The 19,194-nt window shown below is 41.1% G+C and overlaps 1 protein-coding gene across 2 annotated transcripts in view; it reads left to right on the top strand.

Annotated features, from left to right (window-relative positions):
• SRGAP3 (SLIT-ROBO Rho GTPase activating protein 3) overlaps nucleotides 1–19,194 on the top strand; it is a 137,496-nt gene that overhangs the window by 85,260 nt on the left and 33,042 nt on the right. For both annotated transcript variants that reach the window (XM_063426686.1, XM_063426685.1), the window contains exon 2: nucleotides 17,349–17,544. In XM_063426686.1, the coding sequence (XP_063282756.1) occupies nucleotides 17,349–17,544 (196 nt within the window). The remainder of the gene's footprint in view (nucleotides 1–17,348; nucleotides 17,545–19,194) is intronic.

The following is a 19,194-nucleotide window of genomic DNA, read 5'->3' as shown; positions in this document are numbered from 1 at the left end:
AAATGGTAGGATGTGATCTTTACCACATAGATCTTGGATGTAATGTATGCCCAAGTCAGTCCATGATTTGAATGAGATCCATGGGGAAATCGCTTCCAGTGCCAAGAGTGGAGCCCGAGAATCGAAACACTTGTTCTTAGTTGAGTCTGTATGGAGCCGGTCCCATATTCTCAATGTGAGGGCAGTCGTGGGGTAAGGCGTTGCTCCTAGGCGTCTATGCTGTTTTGGGGTCCATAGGACATTCCTTAAGGAGTTTATGCGTAACGCTTCTCGTTCCATATCCACCCATTGGAAGGTATTGGTAGGCGCGTGAAGTCGGACTGCTGCTTCCAGCAGGGACGCCCTATAATACGTGAGAAGTTTGGGTAGGCCCATTCCTCCGTATCTAGGTGGCACTTGCAGCAGGGACAAAGGCAAACGAGGGTTTGCTTTACCCCAGACGAATTTAGTTAGTGTTCGTTGCGCGGTCTGTAACCACATCGCCGGGACCTGTAGTGGCAGCATCCTAAACACATATAGAAATTTCGGCAAGATCATCATCTTGATGGTTTGTATTCTTCCCAGCCAAGAGATGCGGACGTCTTTCCATTTTTGGAAATGTGTGTAACATATGTTGATTAACGGTTTGTAGTTTAATGAGATCATTTTCTGTTTGTGTAGATTCAACTTAATTCCCAAATATGTGACATAATCACGTCTCCAGTCATATTGGTAATTTGTCTGCAACATGTGTAGTCGGTGCTGAGGTATATTTATTGAGAGAGCCTGGGTTTTTGCCGTATTCAATTTGTAAAAGGATACTAGCCCGTATGTATGGAGCAAGCTCATGAGTCGTGGCAGTGAAGATTCTGGATTGCTGAGGGATAGAAGTATGTCATCTGCAAACATAGCTAGGCGGTAGTCGTGTGAGTGAATCTGAATGCCTGTAATCAATGGGTCGGTTCTTATTTTATGAGCAAGGGGCTCTAGGGATAGAATAAATAGAAGGGGGGATAGCGGGCACCCCTGTCTTGTGCCATTGGTAAGGTTAAAAGGGGCCGATATGAAACCGCCATTGGAGACTTGTGCTGATGGTTTACCATACAGCGCCATTATACCCTGTATGAATTCTGTAGGGAAGTTATATTGTTCTAGCACTGTCGTCATATAAGACCAGTTTAGGCGGTCGAAGGCCTTCTCCGCATCTAAAGCCAACAGAAGGCCTTCTGAGTTATGTTCCTCCATGTGTGATAAGATATTTAAAATTTTCCTTGTGTTGTCGCAGCCTTGTCTACCCCTAATAAACCCTGACTGGTCCGAGTGTACTATTCTGGGGAGTATCGGTGCTAATCTATTTGCTATAATTTTGGCATAGATTTTTGTATCGCAGTTAAGCAAGGATATGGGTCTGGAGTTAGCGCATTGGGTAGGGGGTTTTCCTGGCTTCGGGAGTGTAGAGATGTGTGCCTGGAGCATATCTGATGGCATTTTGCCGTTACTAAAGCAGTGGTTATACAGGTCGGTCATATAGGGGGCTAGAATGGTACTGAAGGTGCGATAGTACATATTCGAGAAGCCATCCGGTCCCGGGGATTTGTGTGGTGGGAGTTGTGCAATAGTCTGAAGTGTTTCATCTATAGTTATAGGGCGAGTTAGAGTCAGGCCTTCTTCCCGTGTTATTTGCGGCAAGTCGACACCTCGTAGAAAGTCATCAATGTCTTCTTTTGTCGGTTGAGAGGAGGGATCTTCTGATTTTAGGTTATATAGTTTACTATAATAGTTGCTAAATTCTTCCACTATACTTTGTGGATTTGTGATTTTGTGACCGCCTGGTGCTTGAAGGTATGCTATTTTTGAAGCCGCCATTCTGGTCTTGAGTTGGGCAGCTAGAATCTTCCCCGCTCTATTGCCCTCCTTGAAGAATTTGTGTTTCATCTTTGTGAGATAATATGTGGTTTTTGCGGTCTCAAGGTCGTTAAGTCGTGCTTGCAATTGGAGGATCTTTGAGGTGGTGTCGTGTGATGGGGTTCGTTTATTCTTGTGTGATAGAGTTTGAAGTTCGGTAAGTATGTTGGTGTATTTTAAAAGCCTTTGTTTCTTTTGATAGCTAGCATGCTTGATGAATTGGCCTCTAAGAACGGCCTTATGTGCTTGCCATAAGGTTTCGGTTCCAACTTCGCCACCCATACTAACATTTTAACGTGTGGGAAGGCCTTTTCCGTCTTTGAAAGCTCAGTCCATACGGCGCCCACGCAAGCTGAAGGTGAATTTTTTTCTGTTGCGTTTTTTCTTTTTTCATTGCATTTTTTCATTTCTGGTTCGTTTGTTTATTTATAATAGTAGCATTGGGTTATTTTGGATTAAAAAAAAAAAATTCTGGGTAAAACTTTGTAGATGAACCAAATTTTTCCGTCATGCATAAATATAATATGTAGTAGTGTGTATAAGTTTTAATATAGGTATATATAAATGCTAGTTAAGTTAAAAAATAAGATTAGTTACTTTGTTGATTTTTTTTTTTTTTTTATATAAAAGTCCTTCTGTACACTGAGAATTGACAAGGGCATGACAAATTGTAGGCTTCAAAGGTCCCCTGTTTAGTGGATTGCTTAAAATGTTATCTGAAAACAATTTTTTTTTTTTTTATCCTACTAACCCTATAAATATGTGGCTATTTAGGCAACATTATTTATATGGTGTACAGCCGCGTAGCTAATTAAACAAACAGGGAATGGGGGACAGATTGGCATCCCCACATTTTTTTACTTTTTTAGCTTTTATTTTTTTAACTAAATTGTTCAAGATTAGAGTACACATCCATTTTATTGGTGTCTCGTGTTTCAGAGATATAAACATGTAAACACTCAGTGTATAAGTGATGAGAGTACTGAGATTCATGTCCAGGTAGCAACCCTAATTACAGCACTGAGTGTCCCTTTAACGTCTTTAACGCCCTCCATACTTCTTCTCTCAAACCGTCAGCAAGGTGCTGCTTGTTTTTACCACATTTAGCCGTTGTCTGCCCCTCCCAAATCAGTTGACGCAGCAGCCAGCAATCTGCCTTTGTCTGAAAATTTCTGAATTGCAAGTTAATGTTTTAGATTAGCAGTCTGTTCCTGACCCTGAAAGAGGGTAGGACACATATGTAGCCAATGCTGTCTCTGGGTGTTCCAGCATATCATCATGTCCAGCCCCATGTAGATCACTTAACAAGACCATCTTTTATTTATTTTTAATTTTTTTTTGGCAATGTTATCTAGAACTGCTTGCCTGCATTATTTGCTTGTTAATGGATTCTTTCCTATTTTCATTTCTTCATTCCATTTCGGCATGTGTCAAGTCTCCATGATCTCTCTAGTTCTCTTCCTTTTCCCACTCCTTCTCTCCCTGTCTCTCACTTTTTCCTAGTCTTCCCGCTGCGGTCTCCAGTTTTGTCTTCATCAAGCATAATTATCTGTGCCTACTGCTAACCTACCACCTCTCTTCTTCTGTGAACATGCAGCTAAGAGAGCAGGCAGCGACGTTAACCTCTCTGTCCAAAGGAATATTATCTCGAGTGATGGAGAGAGGCAATGTCTTCCTCCCTAGGTTCTCAAAAGGTTAACTCTCACTTCTGGACACTGTCTGAATTTTAAATTTTAAATTTTAAATTGCTTCCCCAGTGGATTTGCAGCCTGGTTTTAGTCTGTTAATGTTAGATAACATGGCTGCAAATGGATATTAGCCAGTTTTAGGATAAGGAGTGTTTACTAATCTGTACTACGAAGCATACAACACTTCCAACTGTCCAACAGAAAAAAATGTGATGTTGACAGTTGTTCAGTTGATAAGCATAGAATCATCACTAAGATCAGTTGTTGTGGAAGAGAGCCAGGACATGGGCAAGGTTGCAGTCACAATACATCGGAAGGTCAAAGAGTCATGAAAGACAGTGACACTCTGTGTTCTATGTTCTGAAAGAGTATTCTACCACATCCCAGAGCTTATTTTATCTTATAAGCAGCTTAGTAGGCTGCTTAAGTTCCTCATTTATTCTTGGACCACTGTCTGGGGATGGTTGCCATGAAGACTATTGTCTGTGACTCCCCAGTCATGTTTGTGACAGAACAAAGACAGAGTGGCTCCAGCTTGACCCAATATTTAAAATTGCAAAACAAGATGAAATTGGTGTTGTTTCTTTTGCATTATTTTGTAAATTATTTTCTAGAATGTGCTTGACAAAAGGTTCATGTTGAATATCATGTAGCTCTTAGGATAACCTTTAACATCTGTGGTGGTCTGGTAGCCTGACATAAAGTCCTCTGGTGCATGGACGAGAGCACTGAGATTTAGGAACCCTTGTAGTTTCTGATGGAAAGGCTTAGTCTCTCGTAGGTTTTGTTGAAGTCCGGATAGCCGTGATTGTTAAACACAGATCTTTCTCTGTAACCTTGGCAACTCTAGGATTGGCTCCGACCAGTGCATGCATGACTGCAGAGAATGTTTAATATGGCCTGTGATATTAAACATTCTCAGCAGACACCAAGGAAAAGACATGTGACTCACAATTGTAGGGGTGCATATGCAGAGGGGAGGGAGGGGAGACAAGGGCATTGAAAGGCGAAGGAAGGATGTTTTGAATTCTAGAAGACAAATATTTGTAAGAAAATAACAGGACAATGAATTCTCTATTTGTGTATGACAAAACAGAGGGTCAACTTTTTCCTCTCTTTTACTGAGGTGAGGCAGAGATATTCCCATCAGGTTCTCAGAGATGCCAGATTGCATCTTTGATTTCAAACAACTCTGAGCTCTCTGAACCAAGCAGGCCACACGCTCCTCTGTTCTGCACGCAGTCAGCCCCTCTGCGCACTGTAATACGCTGTATTCGCATATCTGGCGGCCGGCATGGAAGAATGTTTAGCGCCCGCTGGCCGTTCACAGGAGCACGCGATTGGCCACGGCCTGTAGGAGGGCCACAGCACAAAGCGGCCCTAGGGAAAATTTCCTGGTATCCCAGTGATGTAGATAATAGCTTTATTGGTGCTTCCAGAACTAGGCTCCCTAGGCTGCCTTGAAAGAAAATTCCCAGCCATTTACTCTCTAATAAATAACCATGTATATATCGTTACCTTTTAATTGACATGCAGGACAGCAAGCCCATTGCTCTTCTGGAGTTATAGACTTATCTGGCAGCCAAAGGGTGAGTGTAGAGTCTGAGCAGCGTCTGGATTTAACAGATTCAGCACACTTTAAATCGCGTGTTCTGCTCAGTCAGTAACTTTCAAGGATCAATTGGCTCGCTGGACTTCGACTGGTTATTGATCGATGTTACTGCTAATTAGTTAATGGAGCAAAAGTTTATTTATAGTTGTGCATCTTTCACTTATGTTTTTCCTTCTTTTACTGGGCTCAATTTATGTGCTCTACCTCCCCCTCATTTGAAATGGAGTATATGTGTTTGTGCTAGCAGGGGATTATTACTACAAACTAAAATAAAAAAAATCTATAAACATAATAGTTATCTCATATTAGCCAGTGATACCCAAATTTGGATTATTTTTGATTAAATTATATTGTAACATCTTGTGTGGTATAATCATAGATCCCAACATTTGGATGTATGCAGTTGGGACAGGAGGCAGGCACTAAAGGGGGAGGGAGGCATCGACAGCGATACGAGCCTCGTCATCTGTGATACTAATAAAGGAAAAGGGGCCTATCAGCCTGGCATCAAGCACACAAGGCTGGCTGATGGTCTGTCTGGCAGGTCCCTTCCCTACAGGACCATGCAGGTAGTGCTGATGAAACTCTCTCTTCATGCTCTTCGTGCCTATGGCCTCTGATGTGTGTGTGTTGTGCTGCTTGGGGTCATTCCCTTGTTTCCACAGATGCGGGACGCCATGGTACTTAATTGAGACTGTCCCACTGAAAACAGGACTGTGGGCGGCTGGGTTTAATCACTAATCACAGAGCTGTGGTGACTTTAAATGTGAATTGCAAAATGTACGTAGATTAAATAAAGCATAGAGTTGGAGAATTATCACATTTTTGTATGTAAATAAAATATTTTCATTCTAAGTCGCCTTCTCAGCTACATGACTGTTTATTAGCTGGTCTTGAAATCACCTAACTTCCTGGTGCAGACTTTTCCCCTGTTAATATCTCCTAAAACAAAAATCAAAACAAAATTGACTTTCCGGTTTGACTATGATAGCCTGGAATGTAAAATCTTCGAATTCCAGACATTTAACTTTTTTTTTTATTTATTCTTTATTTATGTTGACGGATATAGCATACACAGCACGAGAGCATTTTGTAATTCGCAGCAATTAACATGTACATTGCATATAGGGTACATAATTTCGTCCACAGCATAGACATACAGTGGTTGACTGGCTAAGAGCCACCACCTTTTCCCCCTGCAACGTGTGTTATATCTACATCTATGCTCCCTGACATGGCAAGCTACAGACTGTCAGGTTTATCTTTGAGATATAATGGAAAAATAAAAAGAACAACAAAGCAATAAAATTGTAGTAACCTGTGTAACATGGTTGTTGTAGGAGGGCTCCCTCCAACTGCCGGGATGCCTCTGAACCGATAGTGCGCACTTGCATCAGAGTGTTTTGTGTGCTAAGGATTCTATTGTGGAGTGCCCACCCACCGGTATCTTGAGGGTCCGTGTAGTCACCCATTGCTGGCTGCTGTGCGCGCTCTACCCCCTGCCGGCAGCTGGTATGTTTCTTTGAGGGCCTTGGTGTATACCCCATTAGTCACCCCTATGCTTTAGGTCGTGTTTTGGGTGTACCTCTCTCTGCTCCCTCTGGGAGACTATTGTTACATATATACAGAGATAGATAGAAAAGGTGGGAAAGGTACCGAGATAGGAAGAGGCAAGGGGGGGGGGGGGGGTTCCCGAGGAGCATCGTTTTTTTTTTATTAGGAATTTCAGATATCATCACAAATACAGTTGGCATTCATAGAGTAATATGTTGAGCAATAATAAACAAAGGCAATGTTTGATAAAATGTTATAATAGACATTCCAAATTCATATTACAGTTTGTTACAAAAAACACTCCCAGGTGAAGTTCAAATTTAAGACCAGATTACCCAAACTAAAAGTTGGCTATTTTCACCTTAAATTTGAAATTCATTTGGAATTCACTTTAGTTAAATAGCTTTGCCTGTTTAAGTATTTCTCCATCTTACCAACATAGGAAGTAAACATTTTGCTTTAGTAGCAGAGTAGTTGCCATGACATTTTGATTTATTGCATTGTTTGTTTTTAAAAGATGTGTTTATCCTTTGTTGTTCGTTGCCATCATTTACATCCATCTACGTACAGAGCTTTACACAATAATATAACTATTTTATCTTGAGATAGTCAAGATAATAGTTACAGCCAGCATGAAAAAGTGATAACTGCTCACAGAACATTTATTTTGCTGATTTAAATTTTCCTTATGAATAAAACTACTAGATAAGTTAATTTGGACAATAATTTCCACAATTTTAACATTTTTCTTCTGATTCATCCAATGGACCAACAAAGGAACTGATACTGAATAGCTTCTGTTTCCAGATGAGTTAGAATGAGTTGTGGGACTGTTTGAATCTTTTGCGGAGTGGCACATTTAAAAAAATAAATTACAAAAATTGGGGGACAATGAGAACAACTTGGTTAGTGCTGTCCAGCTGTTTTAATATGGAAGGCCAAATGTCAGTCAAAAGCATTGGCTAGGAAGTCCCACACAAAAGTGCCTCACAATGCGGAAACTGCGTTGCTAGGTTTTAACCCCACGATCCTGCCAAGAAAATTAACTCAATTTAATTCTCACCTCTTCCTTTCTTCGTAAATGCAGGCTCAATTTTAGGTCCAACCATGTCAGTAGAACCAACATCTAAATCCCTCTGCATTCATGAAAATGATTTTGTTTTTTTAAATTTGACAATATATACATAGGTAGTGTTGTAAACTACGTGACTGTGAGTTATGGGTAACATATCCCCCCTCCCCTCCTTTTCCCAGCTCTCACCTCCAATTTTTATATTTTATTTTTCTTCTTAAATGTTTATTTCTGTGCTTTTTCAACGATTGGTTTTGTGTTACTGTCAGGGGAGGCTGCAGTCCGCTCGCGGCACTCGCCGTCCGTGGTCCCCTTCCTGGCGTGCGCTCGGCGGGCGGCATCCTCCCAGCCACAGATGCCGCCCGCGTCTTCCTCTACGTCCCCCAGCGGCAGCATGCATGACGCTGCACGCTGGGAGACCGCCCATTTTAATAAACGCCGGGGTCAGCCACCTGACCCGGCGTTAAAGGCACAGTGCCTCAATAACAGTGGGAGGTCTAGAAATCTCCCACGTGTGATTGTTAATTCTGATTGGAAATTATCCAATCAGAATTAACCTATGGATTTAAATACTTACCTTTCCTGTTCCTCTCTGCCCTGTTGTGGTCTCTGCTTGCTAGTATTGCTACTGAATTGGTGTTACTCTCTGGTTACGTACTCTGGCTTGTTTATCTGACTTTGTGACTTTTTCCTACCCTTTGACCTCGGCTTGTTTCTCGTTATTCTGTCTTCTGGTTCCCGTTACTCGGTTGGTCTCCTGTCTATTCTTTGTGTGCTTAGCCCGACCACTCTAAGGTCCGGTACTGCACCTTTTCTGTGTGTGTGTTAGCGTGTTTGGTTCCCGGAATCATGACAGTTACTTGCAGTTGTTTGTTACATTATAACTCAAAATACAGTGATTTATATTGAGGGGGAGAATTTTGGGTAGGGTTAAGCTGTGTTTAATCAATGATTCATACAATCGATATGTCTTTACACCGTTTTTAATGCTGTACATATATATTTATATTTGGAAGTACTTTTTAGCTCTTGGATAGCCAGGTTGACAAAGTATCATGTGACTTGCAGTTCTACATTAACCATAGGTCCCCCCATATGGCCCCATCATGGCTAAATAATATATTGTCATTTACATCATATTCAGTGTTGCAGACTTAAACTGATGTCTGGTCTTACATGAGCTTACAATCCACTCACTGGACCAGAGCCAAAACACATGATGACTTGATTTTGGTTTTTCATGTCAGCTGATATGTGGAATTGCTCCTCATCTGCCCTTAACCTCATCCTTACTCTGAAACCACTTCTCCTTTTAGGTCCTACCCACAGATCTGCTAATTAGAGATTTAAGAAGGAGCAGTCTGTAAATACAGGCCCGGAAGCAGAGGGTTTTGTGTCACAGAGACTCAGCCGAAAGTGTCTGTTTACGTCCACAATATAGCTAGAAACCCCAAACACTTTGCCAAGGAATCCCCCTCTCACTCCACCCCCCCCCCCCCCCCAATACACACAAGGATCAACTACTCCCCAAGGTGTCACATCTCATTGCACTTTGCTCTGAATTATTGTTCCCTATTGATCCAGTAGATAACTTCTTCCTGATCTGTCTGGGGACAAAATAAACCTTATGAGTGTGTGGTAAAGGTACCAATTATGCTAAAAATACAACTCTCCAAATATAAACCTTGTATTTTTTTGTTCCACAACATGAGACAAAGTGCAGTGAATTAAACCAGTGTTTTCAGTTATTGCATGGTGCGGTATATCCAGAATTAACCGTTTCAGAATTTTTACAAACTATTTTGATATTTTTAAAACAGTAGTAGGCGTGGTCTGGCATACTTGGTGTATCTTTTTGTGGTATGTGCCTGTGATGCAAACGTGAAATATTTATATTAAATGCTTATGATAATTTATTTCAGACAAAATGATGAAATAACACTATATAGTGTTGGAAGTAATAGCACTGGTTGACATTTATTTTATTTATTACTGGCTTTTGTATAGCACCAACATATTCCGTAGTGCTGTACAATTGGGAAAAAAAGACTGTGCAATATAAACAGACCAATACTAAAAATTGAGGGCTTCTCCGGGAGCGGAGTGTAGCCCCTGAAGATCTTTTATACAGAGTAGGGATGCACCGAAATTTCGGCTGCCGAAATGTTCAGCCAAAAATGGGCCTATCCTGTTTTTGGGGAAAAGAACACCATGGGACAGAGAAGGAGGGGGGGAAAGAACACTATAGTACAGGGGGGAAGAACAATATGGGACAGGGGAGGGGGTGGAGAACAATATGGGACAGGGGAGGGGGTGGAGAACAATATGGGACAGGGGAGGGGGTGGAGAACAATATGGGACAGGGGAGGGGGGAGAACAATATGGGACAGGGGAGGGGGGGAGAACAATATGGCACAGGGGAGGGGGGGAGAACAATATGGGACAGGGGAGGGGGGGAGAACAATATGGGACAGGGGAGGGGGGGAGAACAATATGGGACAGGGGAGGGGGGGAGAACAATATGGGACTGGGGGAAGGGGGAAGAACAATAAGGGACTGGGGGAGGGGGGAAGAACAATATGGGACTGGGGGAGGGGGGAAGAACAATATGGGACAGGAGGGGGGGGGACGAACAATATGGGACAGGAGAGGGGGGGACGAACAATATGGGACAGGGGATGGGGGGGACGAACAATATGGGACAGGGGGTGGGGGGGAAGAACAATATAGGACAGGGGATGGGGGGAAGAACAATATAGGACAGGGGGTGGGGGGAAGAACAATATAGGACAGGGGGTGGGGGGAAGAACAATATAGGACAGGGGATGGGGGGAAGAACAATATAGGACAGCGGATGGGGGGAAGAACAATATAGGACAGGGGATGGGGGGAAGAACAATATGGGACAGGGGATGGGGGAAGAACAATATGGGACAGGGGATGGGGGGAAGAACAATATGGGACAGGGGATGGGGGGGAGAACAATATGGGACAGGGGATGGGGGGGAGAACAATATGGGACAGGGGATGGGGGGGAGAACAATATGGGACAGGGGATGGGGGGAGAACAATATGGGACAGGGGATGGGGGGGAGAACAATATGGGACAGGGGAGGGGGGAGAACAATATGGGACAGGGGATGGGGGAAGAACAATATGGGACAGGGGAGGGGGGGGAGAAAAGGACACTAAAAAAGAGGGAGGGGAGAGGAACACTAGAGGGGAGAGAGGGAAACATTAAGCGGGGTGGGGGCCACTAAAAGAGAAGGGAAGTTTGTCATATTAGATTAATTACATTTATTAAAAAGTCTAATATTAATAACATACATAGGGAAAAAACAACTTTTTAAAAATCATTTGGGGAAAAAAGTAATTTTCGTTTTTTTGCCAAATGCATCCTGAATTTTCGGTTTCGGTCCAGAATTTTCATTTCTAATTCATCCCTAATACAGAGTAATTTGCTAGATAGCCGGTGAGCTTACAATCTAAAGCTTAAATCATGTCTGACTCCAGAGAACACAGAAATGCAGACCTAGGCATTCCAGCATTCCACATTTTTAGGGATCCACTGTAGTGAAGTCATTGACTGCAATCCATTTTATAGTGTTCGTTTAGTTGCAATTTTTTCAATAGGAATTCTACATAGATCAAAGAAAGCATTTGCAATGATTCTGCGTTCCCCATCAGCATTTTGTGTCATCAATCCAGCACTGAAACCATTAAGAAATGAATCATTACAATGTATACAGCACTCATGTTATGTATGAGTTGTAAGTTAAATTATGTAGTGATAGACGGTGTGGTGGAAGACCAACACCAGTCAATAGGTGGAGCGCTCAAGAGTTACAAATAAATGACTCACCTCCCCCCTCTCTTGGATTTATTTGTAATAACCTAGAGGTGGGCATGAGATAGAGAGTACAGTCGTGTAATACGTTAAATAACAGTGGAGTGGTAATAAAAATATATGGACCCACTCACATGGTGATGAGCCTCAGCAGGACAGGCTCAGATCGCTTGGGCAGGCGTGTTTTTAGGGGTAACATGAAACCTACAGTTGGTGAGAGCGTGCTGTTCCTTTAAAAATAAAGAAGACCAAATATGGTGTAGTATATAGATGAGTTGCAATTTAAGTGGTGAAGTACACAGAACTGCTCACCTGGTTCAGAGCCTATAGACCTGGCTCTGAGTATAATGATGTATGTGCCAATAAGGGGGCACAAGACCCTATAGATGGATGTCAGGAACAATGCTTACGTCCACAGGAAGGAGTTGAAAAAATAAAATGTATTAGAAATATAAAAACACTGATACAAAATATAATTACTGTATAAAAACAGTAATTCAGGTAAGTCCTTAATCCTCCTGGACGTTCGAGACGCGCTTCGCCAGTGGGCTTTGTCAGTCGGTGTGTGTTCCTGTGTTCCCGCTCTCCTTTTGTATCTGAGAGGATCTCCATGATTGAGGATTGATCGCGGCTGTGTTCCGCTTTCGTCACTTCCGCTTTTATCATCATACAGTGCGGTCGCATTTCCCATGTCCATATATGGATAAGTCGATAGTCGCCATGTTGTTTGAGAGCGAAACAGTCTGTATGTATATACAAATCGTCTCTCATATAGAGTGACGATTAGAGAACAAAAATAAACCATAGAAAAGTGCAGTTAGTGTCTTAGTAATAGTTAATTACAACGGAACATTTAGTATATACATTTTATGTGGAGTAAGTTAAATTATAGTTATCAAGATTCCTTTCTTAATGGTTTTCATCCTCTTTAAAGGGAAGGCATGAAATGATACAAACCACAACTTGAATTAATGAGTCAAAGATTAAAAAAAAAAAAAAAAAAATGGGCATTACTATAAGTCAAATTGAAAGGGTCTGTATGTCAGAGCATTCCAATTTGTAAATGTTTGCTTCCTACTCAATGCAACGTGCAGTTAGCATGAGATTCCTTTTCTGTGACTGCCTGTTCGGGAGAATTGTGTCATGGCAAAAACAAGCAAAGGAAAAATGAAGTTATATTGCCACCTAGCTTGGAATGACCAAACTTCTCCTTTAAATGGAGAAGGCTGTGAAAATTGTATACTAATGGGGCTGCTTTAAATAAGCCTCATATGAAGGGGAAATCTAATTTTACCTAGCAGCCATTCATTTTGTGCAATAATTTGCGTTAATCGTAGAACACTCAAGATCATATTTATTAAAGGACATGTGAATACAGAGTATAAAGGCACACAATATTGTGTACTGCTTATTTTCAGTGGATATTTTAGCTGTGGAGCTGTGCAAATTAAATTTCTCAAGATTTGGTGGCTGTTATTATAGAACATTTTTTTCTGTTACTCTCAACTTTAGATCCACAGGGGGTTAATCAGACTTTGTACAGCTATTTTATGTCCCAACGTAGATTTTATAGCTTGGTGGCAACATAGGATCGGACAGCAGAAAGGATCCAATCTACCCATCCAGCCTCCAATCTACCCATCTAGCCTTCACATTGTGCCTGTGAGGGGTAATTATCTCAGATTGTGATAGAGGCGAGAGGGCCCTGAGGAGCAGATTGGGAAGCTGTCCAAAGTCCTGATAGCAGCTAGAATTGGGGAATAGTCCAGATGTGAAATGACAGCAGATCCAGTTAATGAACACATGTCCGAAAGCATTAGAAATGTGGGACAGTGACACAGGGCAGGAGGGCGCGTACTCACCATATAGTAACATAGAACAATCTTTAAATGACAGTGAGTCATGATGAGTCTCAATGTGCTGGCTCACACAGGGTAAAAGCTCCTTCAGCATGGTAAATATGCAGACAATGTAATTGTATCCCAAATGACAAAATCTTTTATTTACAATGTTTCTATATATTATTGATCTTGCTGTAATTCGTACTTCCCAGCAGTTCTAGATCCAGCTGGAGAGACCCAACCCTCTTTTGATACCTGTTGGGGTTTTTTTCTCCCCTTTTTGGACCCCTAAAATTCTAAAGAAGCTCAACTAGAGCATGTCATTAAATGTGCTTTCCAATGAAATACGGAGCATTTCCATCCACTTAGCAGTTATGTAGTGTTCTGCGTGTGGTCAGATTTCTGTAACTGCAGACAGCTACGGTTGAACAGAGGGGAACAAGTAAAGCAGACACTTGCTGATGGAGATTGTAAGCACTGTAACTCATAGGGTGACATCATCATATTGAATTACATAAAATAATTCAGAGATATCATCTCACATTACTCGTTTCAATAACTTCAGAATAAATTAACAGACAAATGACATAATGCTAATACAAGTGACAGCTGCCTGTTATCTGTATCAAAGTCATTTTTCCTACCAATGTGGCAGAGTTTCCATAATCCAAGATGGCAGGCCTTTAGGTGTGTGTCCTTTTTGTGTCTTGGGATATGTTTGTCTAGGAGTAGGCGTCTGTGTTCATATATGTCTGGGAGTATGTATTTTAGGTCATGTTAGCCTCTCTAGTTGGCATGGTCTAGAACCAACAATGTGCCTCACGAGAATTAAATATGGAATTGCTTATGCTTTTAAAATTGGCCAGTACCACAAGGCAGCCTGATTCCTGATCACTTTCAGTGCAGCTGTGTATACTAGCTGCACCACATTTAGTTCAACTTCTTATGGACTTGTCATTTCACTCCTCAAGGTCATTGGGTTAAAAGGACACTATAGTCACCAAAAGAACTTTAGTTTAATGAATCAGCTTTGGTGTATAGATCATGCCCATGCAGTTTCATTGCTCAATTCACTGCCATTTAGGAGTTAAATCACTTTGTTTATATAGCTCTAGTCACACCTCCCTCCATGTGACTTACACAGCCTTCCAAAACACTTCCTGCACAGTCATCTAATGTCTTCACTTCCTTTATTGTAAATTCTGTTTAAGTAGAATTTCTTATCTCCTGCACTGTTAATAGATTGCTAAACCCTGCAGGAGCCTCCTGTTATTAATTAATTACAGGGGAGGTACCTTGACAGAGGGGGAAGCTATAGTGCCAGGAAAACTAGTTTGAGTTTTTACCGGGGGTCTAAAGGGTGCTGCTCCTTGCATCTCTTTTCACTACTTACATTGTGGGGTGCAATTGTATTTCTGGCACCATAACAGCAATATAATTGCTCATTTTAATCCAAAAGCTATTTGGTCTTATCCTTGCCATTGCCTTCTCATAGATAAATCAACAAAAAACGTCAGTGCACTCTCAGATCTTCATACCAAACAACAAAATCTATTTATTTAGTTCACATGTTACAAAAAGTACATATCGGTCCACTCTGTGCATCTTTATCAAGCACTCTTTATCAAATTTATAGAGGGCTGAACTGTTTTTTTTTTGTTAAACTAAATAAATGTATTGGTGTTATCTTATATGAAGACCTGAAAGTGCACTGCTGTAAATGTTTTATTTTTAAATGGCAAATGCAATTAGTAAATGGGTCACTTATTTTAACAGACCTGTTTCCACTTGTATGACTTCATCAATGTAATTTTCCGGATGCTCTATTTTGCTCTTTGAATAGACACAATTGTACAATATAACCAGGCTCTGAATTGCATAAGCTGGAATCTGTGTCCATCGCCATTCATTGGCTACGAGCATCATCTAACCACTTTCAGCCAATGACTGACATTCATTGCAATGAAAACAGCCAGCCCGGAACTCTTAATTGTTCGCTGGCAGATAACTGCCCAGTGATGCTCCCCGAGCTCGAGTTACACCTCCAGCAGAGGAGAGGTTAAACTCTGTATGCATACTCTATACAGACGCCATATACATGAAGTGGAGTGACACTCTTTGCATATCATAATGGTCTGATTTTGTGCAACTCGCATATCAGTATGTAGTGTAGAGACATTACCTATTTCTACAGTCTCTTGCAACAAATCAATTAATTAACAGCTGACAAGGGAGGGAAGAATATTATACCGTCAAGTACGTTGTCTAACAATTAGCTGTAAAATGTCATTTTTAAGAGAAATACATCTAGCTTGAGACCTGCTTTTATCCGACTAATGGAAGCTTCATGACCATATATCTCAAATAAAAAAGAAATCTGCTTACTGCTACGACAGACAATGACTTTTTCTAGATTACATATGTTTACTATTGTCAGAACCTTTTGTCTCCTGTATATCAGCTTACAGTGTATCATCAATTATATACCTTTAATGGGGAGAACATAACAATTATTGATTTCCCGTAAAGTGCATCATTAATGCATATATGCAGGATGGAATTTTATAGAATATTACATTTAATCTAAAAAGCTTTTTTTTTTCTAGCCCAATTTCTAACCATGGACCCTCTTTTTTTATTTTATTTCTGGATAAGTTTTCAAAGTGATTTAAAGGAACACTACAGGGTCATGAACACAAACATGTATCCCTGACTCTATAGTGTTAAAACCATCATATAGCCCCTCTGGTCCACCTAAATAAAATCTTTTTGTTCCTGTCAGATGCTGCTTGGCTGATCTGCCTGCTTGGCTGACATCTTCAGAAGTGATTCTTCAGGGGCAGAGCCAGCACAAGCCAAACACAGCCCCGGCCAATCAGCATCTCCTCAAAGAGATGCATTGATTCAGTGTCTGTATGCAGAGGGTGGAGACACTGAATGTCAACACTGCCCCAGGAAGCCTTTCTACTAGCCATCTGAGAAATGGCCAATGGGGGCAGCCTTAGGCTGTAATCTAAACACTGTGATTTCTTCAAAAAGACAGCGTTTACTGCAAAAAGCTTGAAGGAAATGATTATACTCGCCAGGACAAATACAATATGCTGTAGTTGTTCTGGTGACTATAGTGTCCCTTTAATATTTCCTATTTTAATATTTTTTATATATATATACATTTGTTTGATCTGATGTATATTTTTTGATAGGATATATTTTGTAAATATGGTGACTGCAGCAGCTGCACATATATTAATACCCAATCATATGCACAGTGTTACTTGGTAAAACAATGAGAGGATTATAATTTGCTGAGGAAAATTGTCTATTTTTTGGCATCTTCCATGTATTCTCTCTATAATGCGTTCAGAAGGACTTTAACCCTCTCCTGCGGTGTTAAAATGAGATGCGCCCTTAAAAGACTTAAAAGAAAAATAAGCACTTCTTAAACTGGGTCTACAATTGGTTGAAACTTGCAATACTTAGAGGGATATTCACTAAAGTTTGAATTTTCAGGAATTCAAAATGTATTTCAAATTACAGACCACAAATGGCCAAACTGAAAACACAGAGAATTTTTCCGATTCGGCATAACATTTCAAATTCCAGATAATTCACACTTTAGTACATTACTTTATCATTTATTTCCTCCTCTTTGCCATTTGAAATTTGTTACAAGCATGTTCTTATTTATTCTCAAAAGTAAGATGAGAACTATTTAGGGTGGTAAATAAATGTCATACTTTTTATTTCTTAATATTTTCTTGCTTTACTTATTTATTTTTGCTTTCTATGTTTAATACTTTCATTCAAGAATGTGCCATAATAGCATCTGCTATATCTGTTTTGTCTGTAGAAATCCGTGGGCAGTTGGTAGAACAGTTTAAATGTCTAGAGCAGCAGTCTGAGTCCCGCCTGGCTCTGCTCCAGGATCTGCAGGAATTCTTCCGCAGGAAGGCAGAGATCGAACTGGAATATTCCCGCAGTCTGGAGAAACTGGCTGAGAGGTTCTCTTCTAAAGTCCGCAGCACAAGGGAGCAGCATCACTTCAAGTAAGAGACTCTATCTCCGGGAGTCATGCAGTATGAAAATGGACATACTCTGGAAAGTGACAGTTAATATGTACAGGCAGACTGTTAAAATGTCCTCATTATCCAGAGTACTGTTGTATAAGTGCCCCATTGCTCTAATTAAACACCTTGGCTATTCACTCCTTCCCTCTGTCTTCCTGTACAGAGACATATGTTTGTGTCCTTGATAAGTGGCAACTGAGGTATCTAATTTTTTGTGTGAATGACCTTTTGTTAGTCTTCCGTGGCTGTAGCTCAAACTTAGAAAATGTTCTGAACACATTTATCTTGTCCCCCTAATCCCTACATACAGGGAGTGCAGAATTATTAGGCAAATTAGTATTTTGACCACATCATCCTCTTTATGCATGTTGTCTTACTCCAAGCTGTATAGGCTTGAAAGCCTACTACCAATTAAGCATATTAGGTGATGTGCATCTCTGTAATGAGAAGGGGTGTGGTCTAATGACATCAACACCCTATATCAGGTGTGCATAATTATTAGGCAACTTCCTTTCCTTTGGCAAAATGGGTCAAAAGAATGACTTGACAGGCTCAGAAAAGTCAAAAATAGTGAGATATCTTGCAGAGGGATGCAGCACTCTTAAAATTGCAAAGCTTCTGAAGCGTGATCATCGAACAATCAAGCGTTTCATTCAAAATAGTCAACAGGGTCTCAAGAAGCGTGTGGAAAGATCAAGGCGCAAAATAACTGCCCATGAACTGAGAAAAGTCAAGCGTGCAGCTGCCAAGATGCCACTTGCCACCAGTTTGGCCATATTTCAGAGCTGCAACATCACTGGAGTGCCCAAAAGCACAAGGTGTGCAATACTCAGAGACATGGCCAAGGTAAGAAAGGCTGAAAGACGACCACCACTGAACAAGACACACAAGCTGAAACGTCAAGACTGGGCCAAGAAATATCTCAAGACTGATTTTTCTAAGGTTTTATGGACTGATGAAATTAGAGTGAGTCTTGATGGGCCAGATGGATGGGCCCGTGGCTGGATTGGTAAAGGGCAGAGAGCTCCAGTCCGACTCAGACGCCAGCAAGGTGGAGGTGGAGTACTGGTTTGGGCTGGTATCATCAAAGATGAGCTTGTGGGGCCTTTTCAGGTTGAGGATGGAGTCAAGCTCAACTCCCAGTCCTACTGCCAGTTTCTGGAAGACACCTTCTTCAAGCAGTGGTACAGGAAGAAGTCTGCATCCTTCAAGAAAAACATGATTTTCATGCAGGACAATGCTCCATCACACGCGTCCAAGTACTCCACAGCGTGGCTGGCAAGAAAGGGTATAAAAGAAGAAAATCTAATGACATGGCCTCCTTGTTCACCTGATCTGAACTCCATTGAGAACCTGTGGTCCATCATCAAATTTAGATTAGAGATTTACAAGGAGGGAAAACAGTACACCTCTCTGAACAGTGTCTGGGAGGCTGTGGTTGCTGCTGCATGCAATGTTGATGGTGAACAGATCAAAACACTGACAGAATCCATGGATGGCAGGCTTTTGAGTGTCCTTGCAAAGAAAGGTGGCTATATTGGTCACTGATTTGTTTTTGTTTTGTTTTTGAATGTCAGAAATGTATATTTGTGAATGTGGAGATGTGATATTGGTTTCACTGGTAAAAAT

This window comes from Pelobates fuscus, chromosome 7 (assembly GCF_036172605.1).
Source record: "Pelobates fuscus isolate aPelFus1 chromosome 7, aPelFus1.pri, whole genome shotgun sequence".
NCBI lineage: Eukaryota > Metazoa > Chordata > Amphibia > Anura > Pelobatidae > Pelobates > Pelobates fuscus.
The sequence above is the reverse complement of the archived record's forward strand: the minus strand, read 5'-3'. Positions and strand labels throughout refer to the sequence as shown.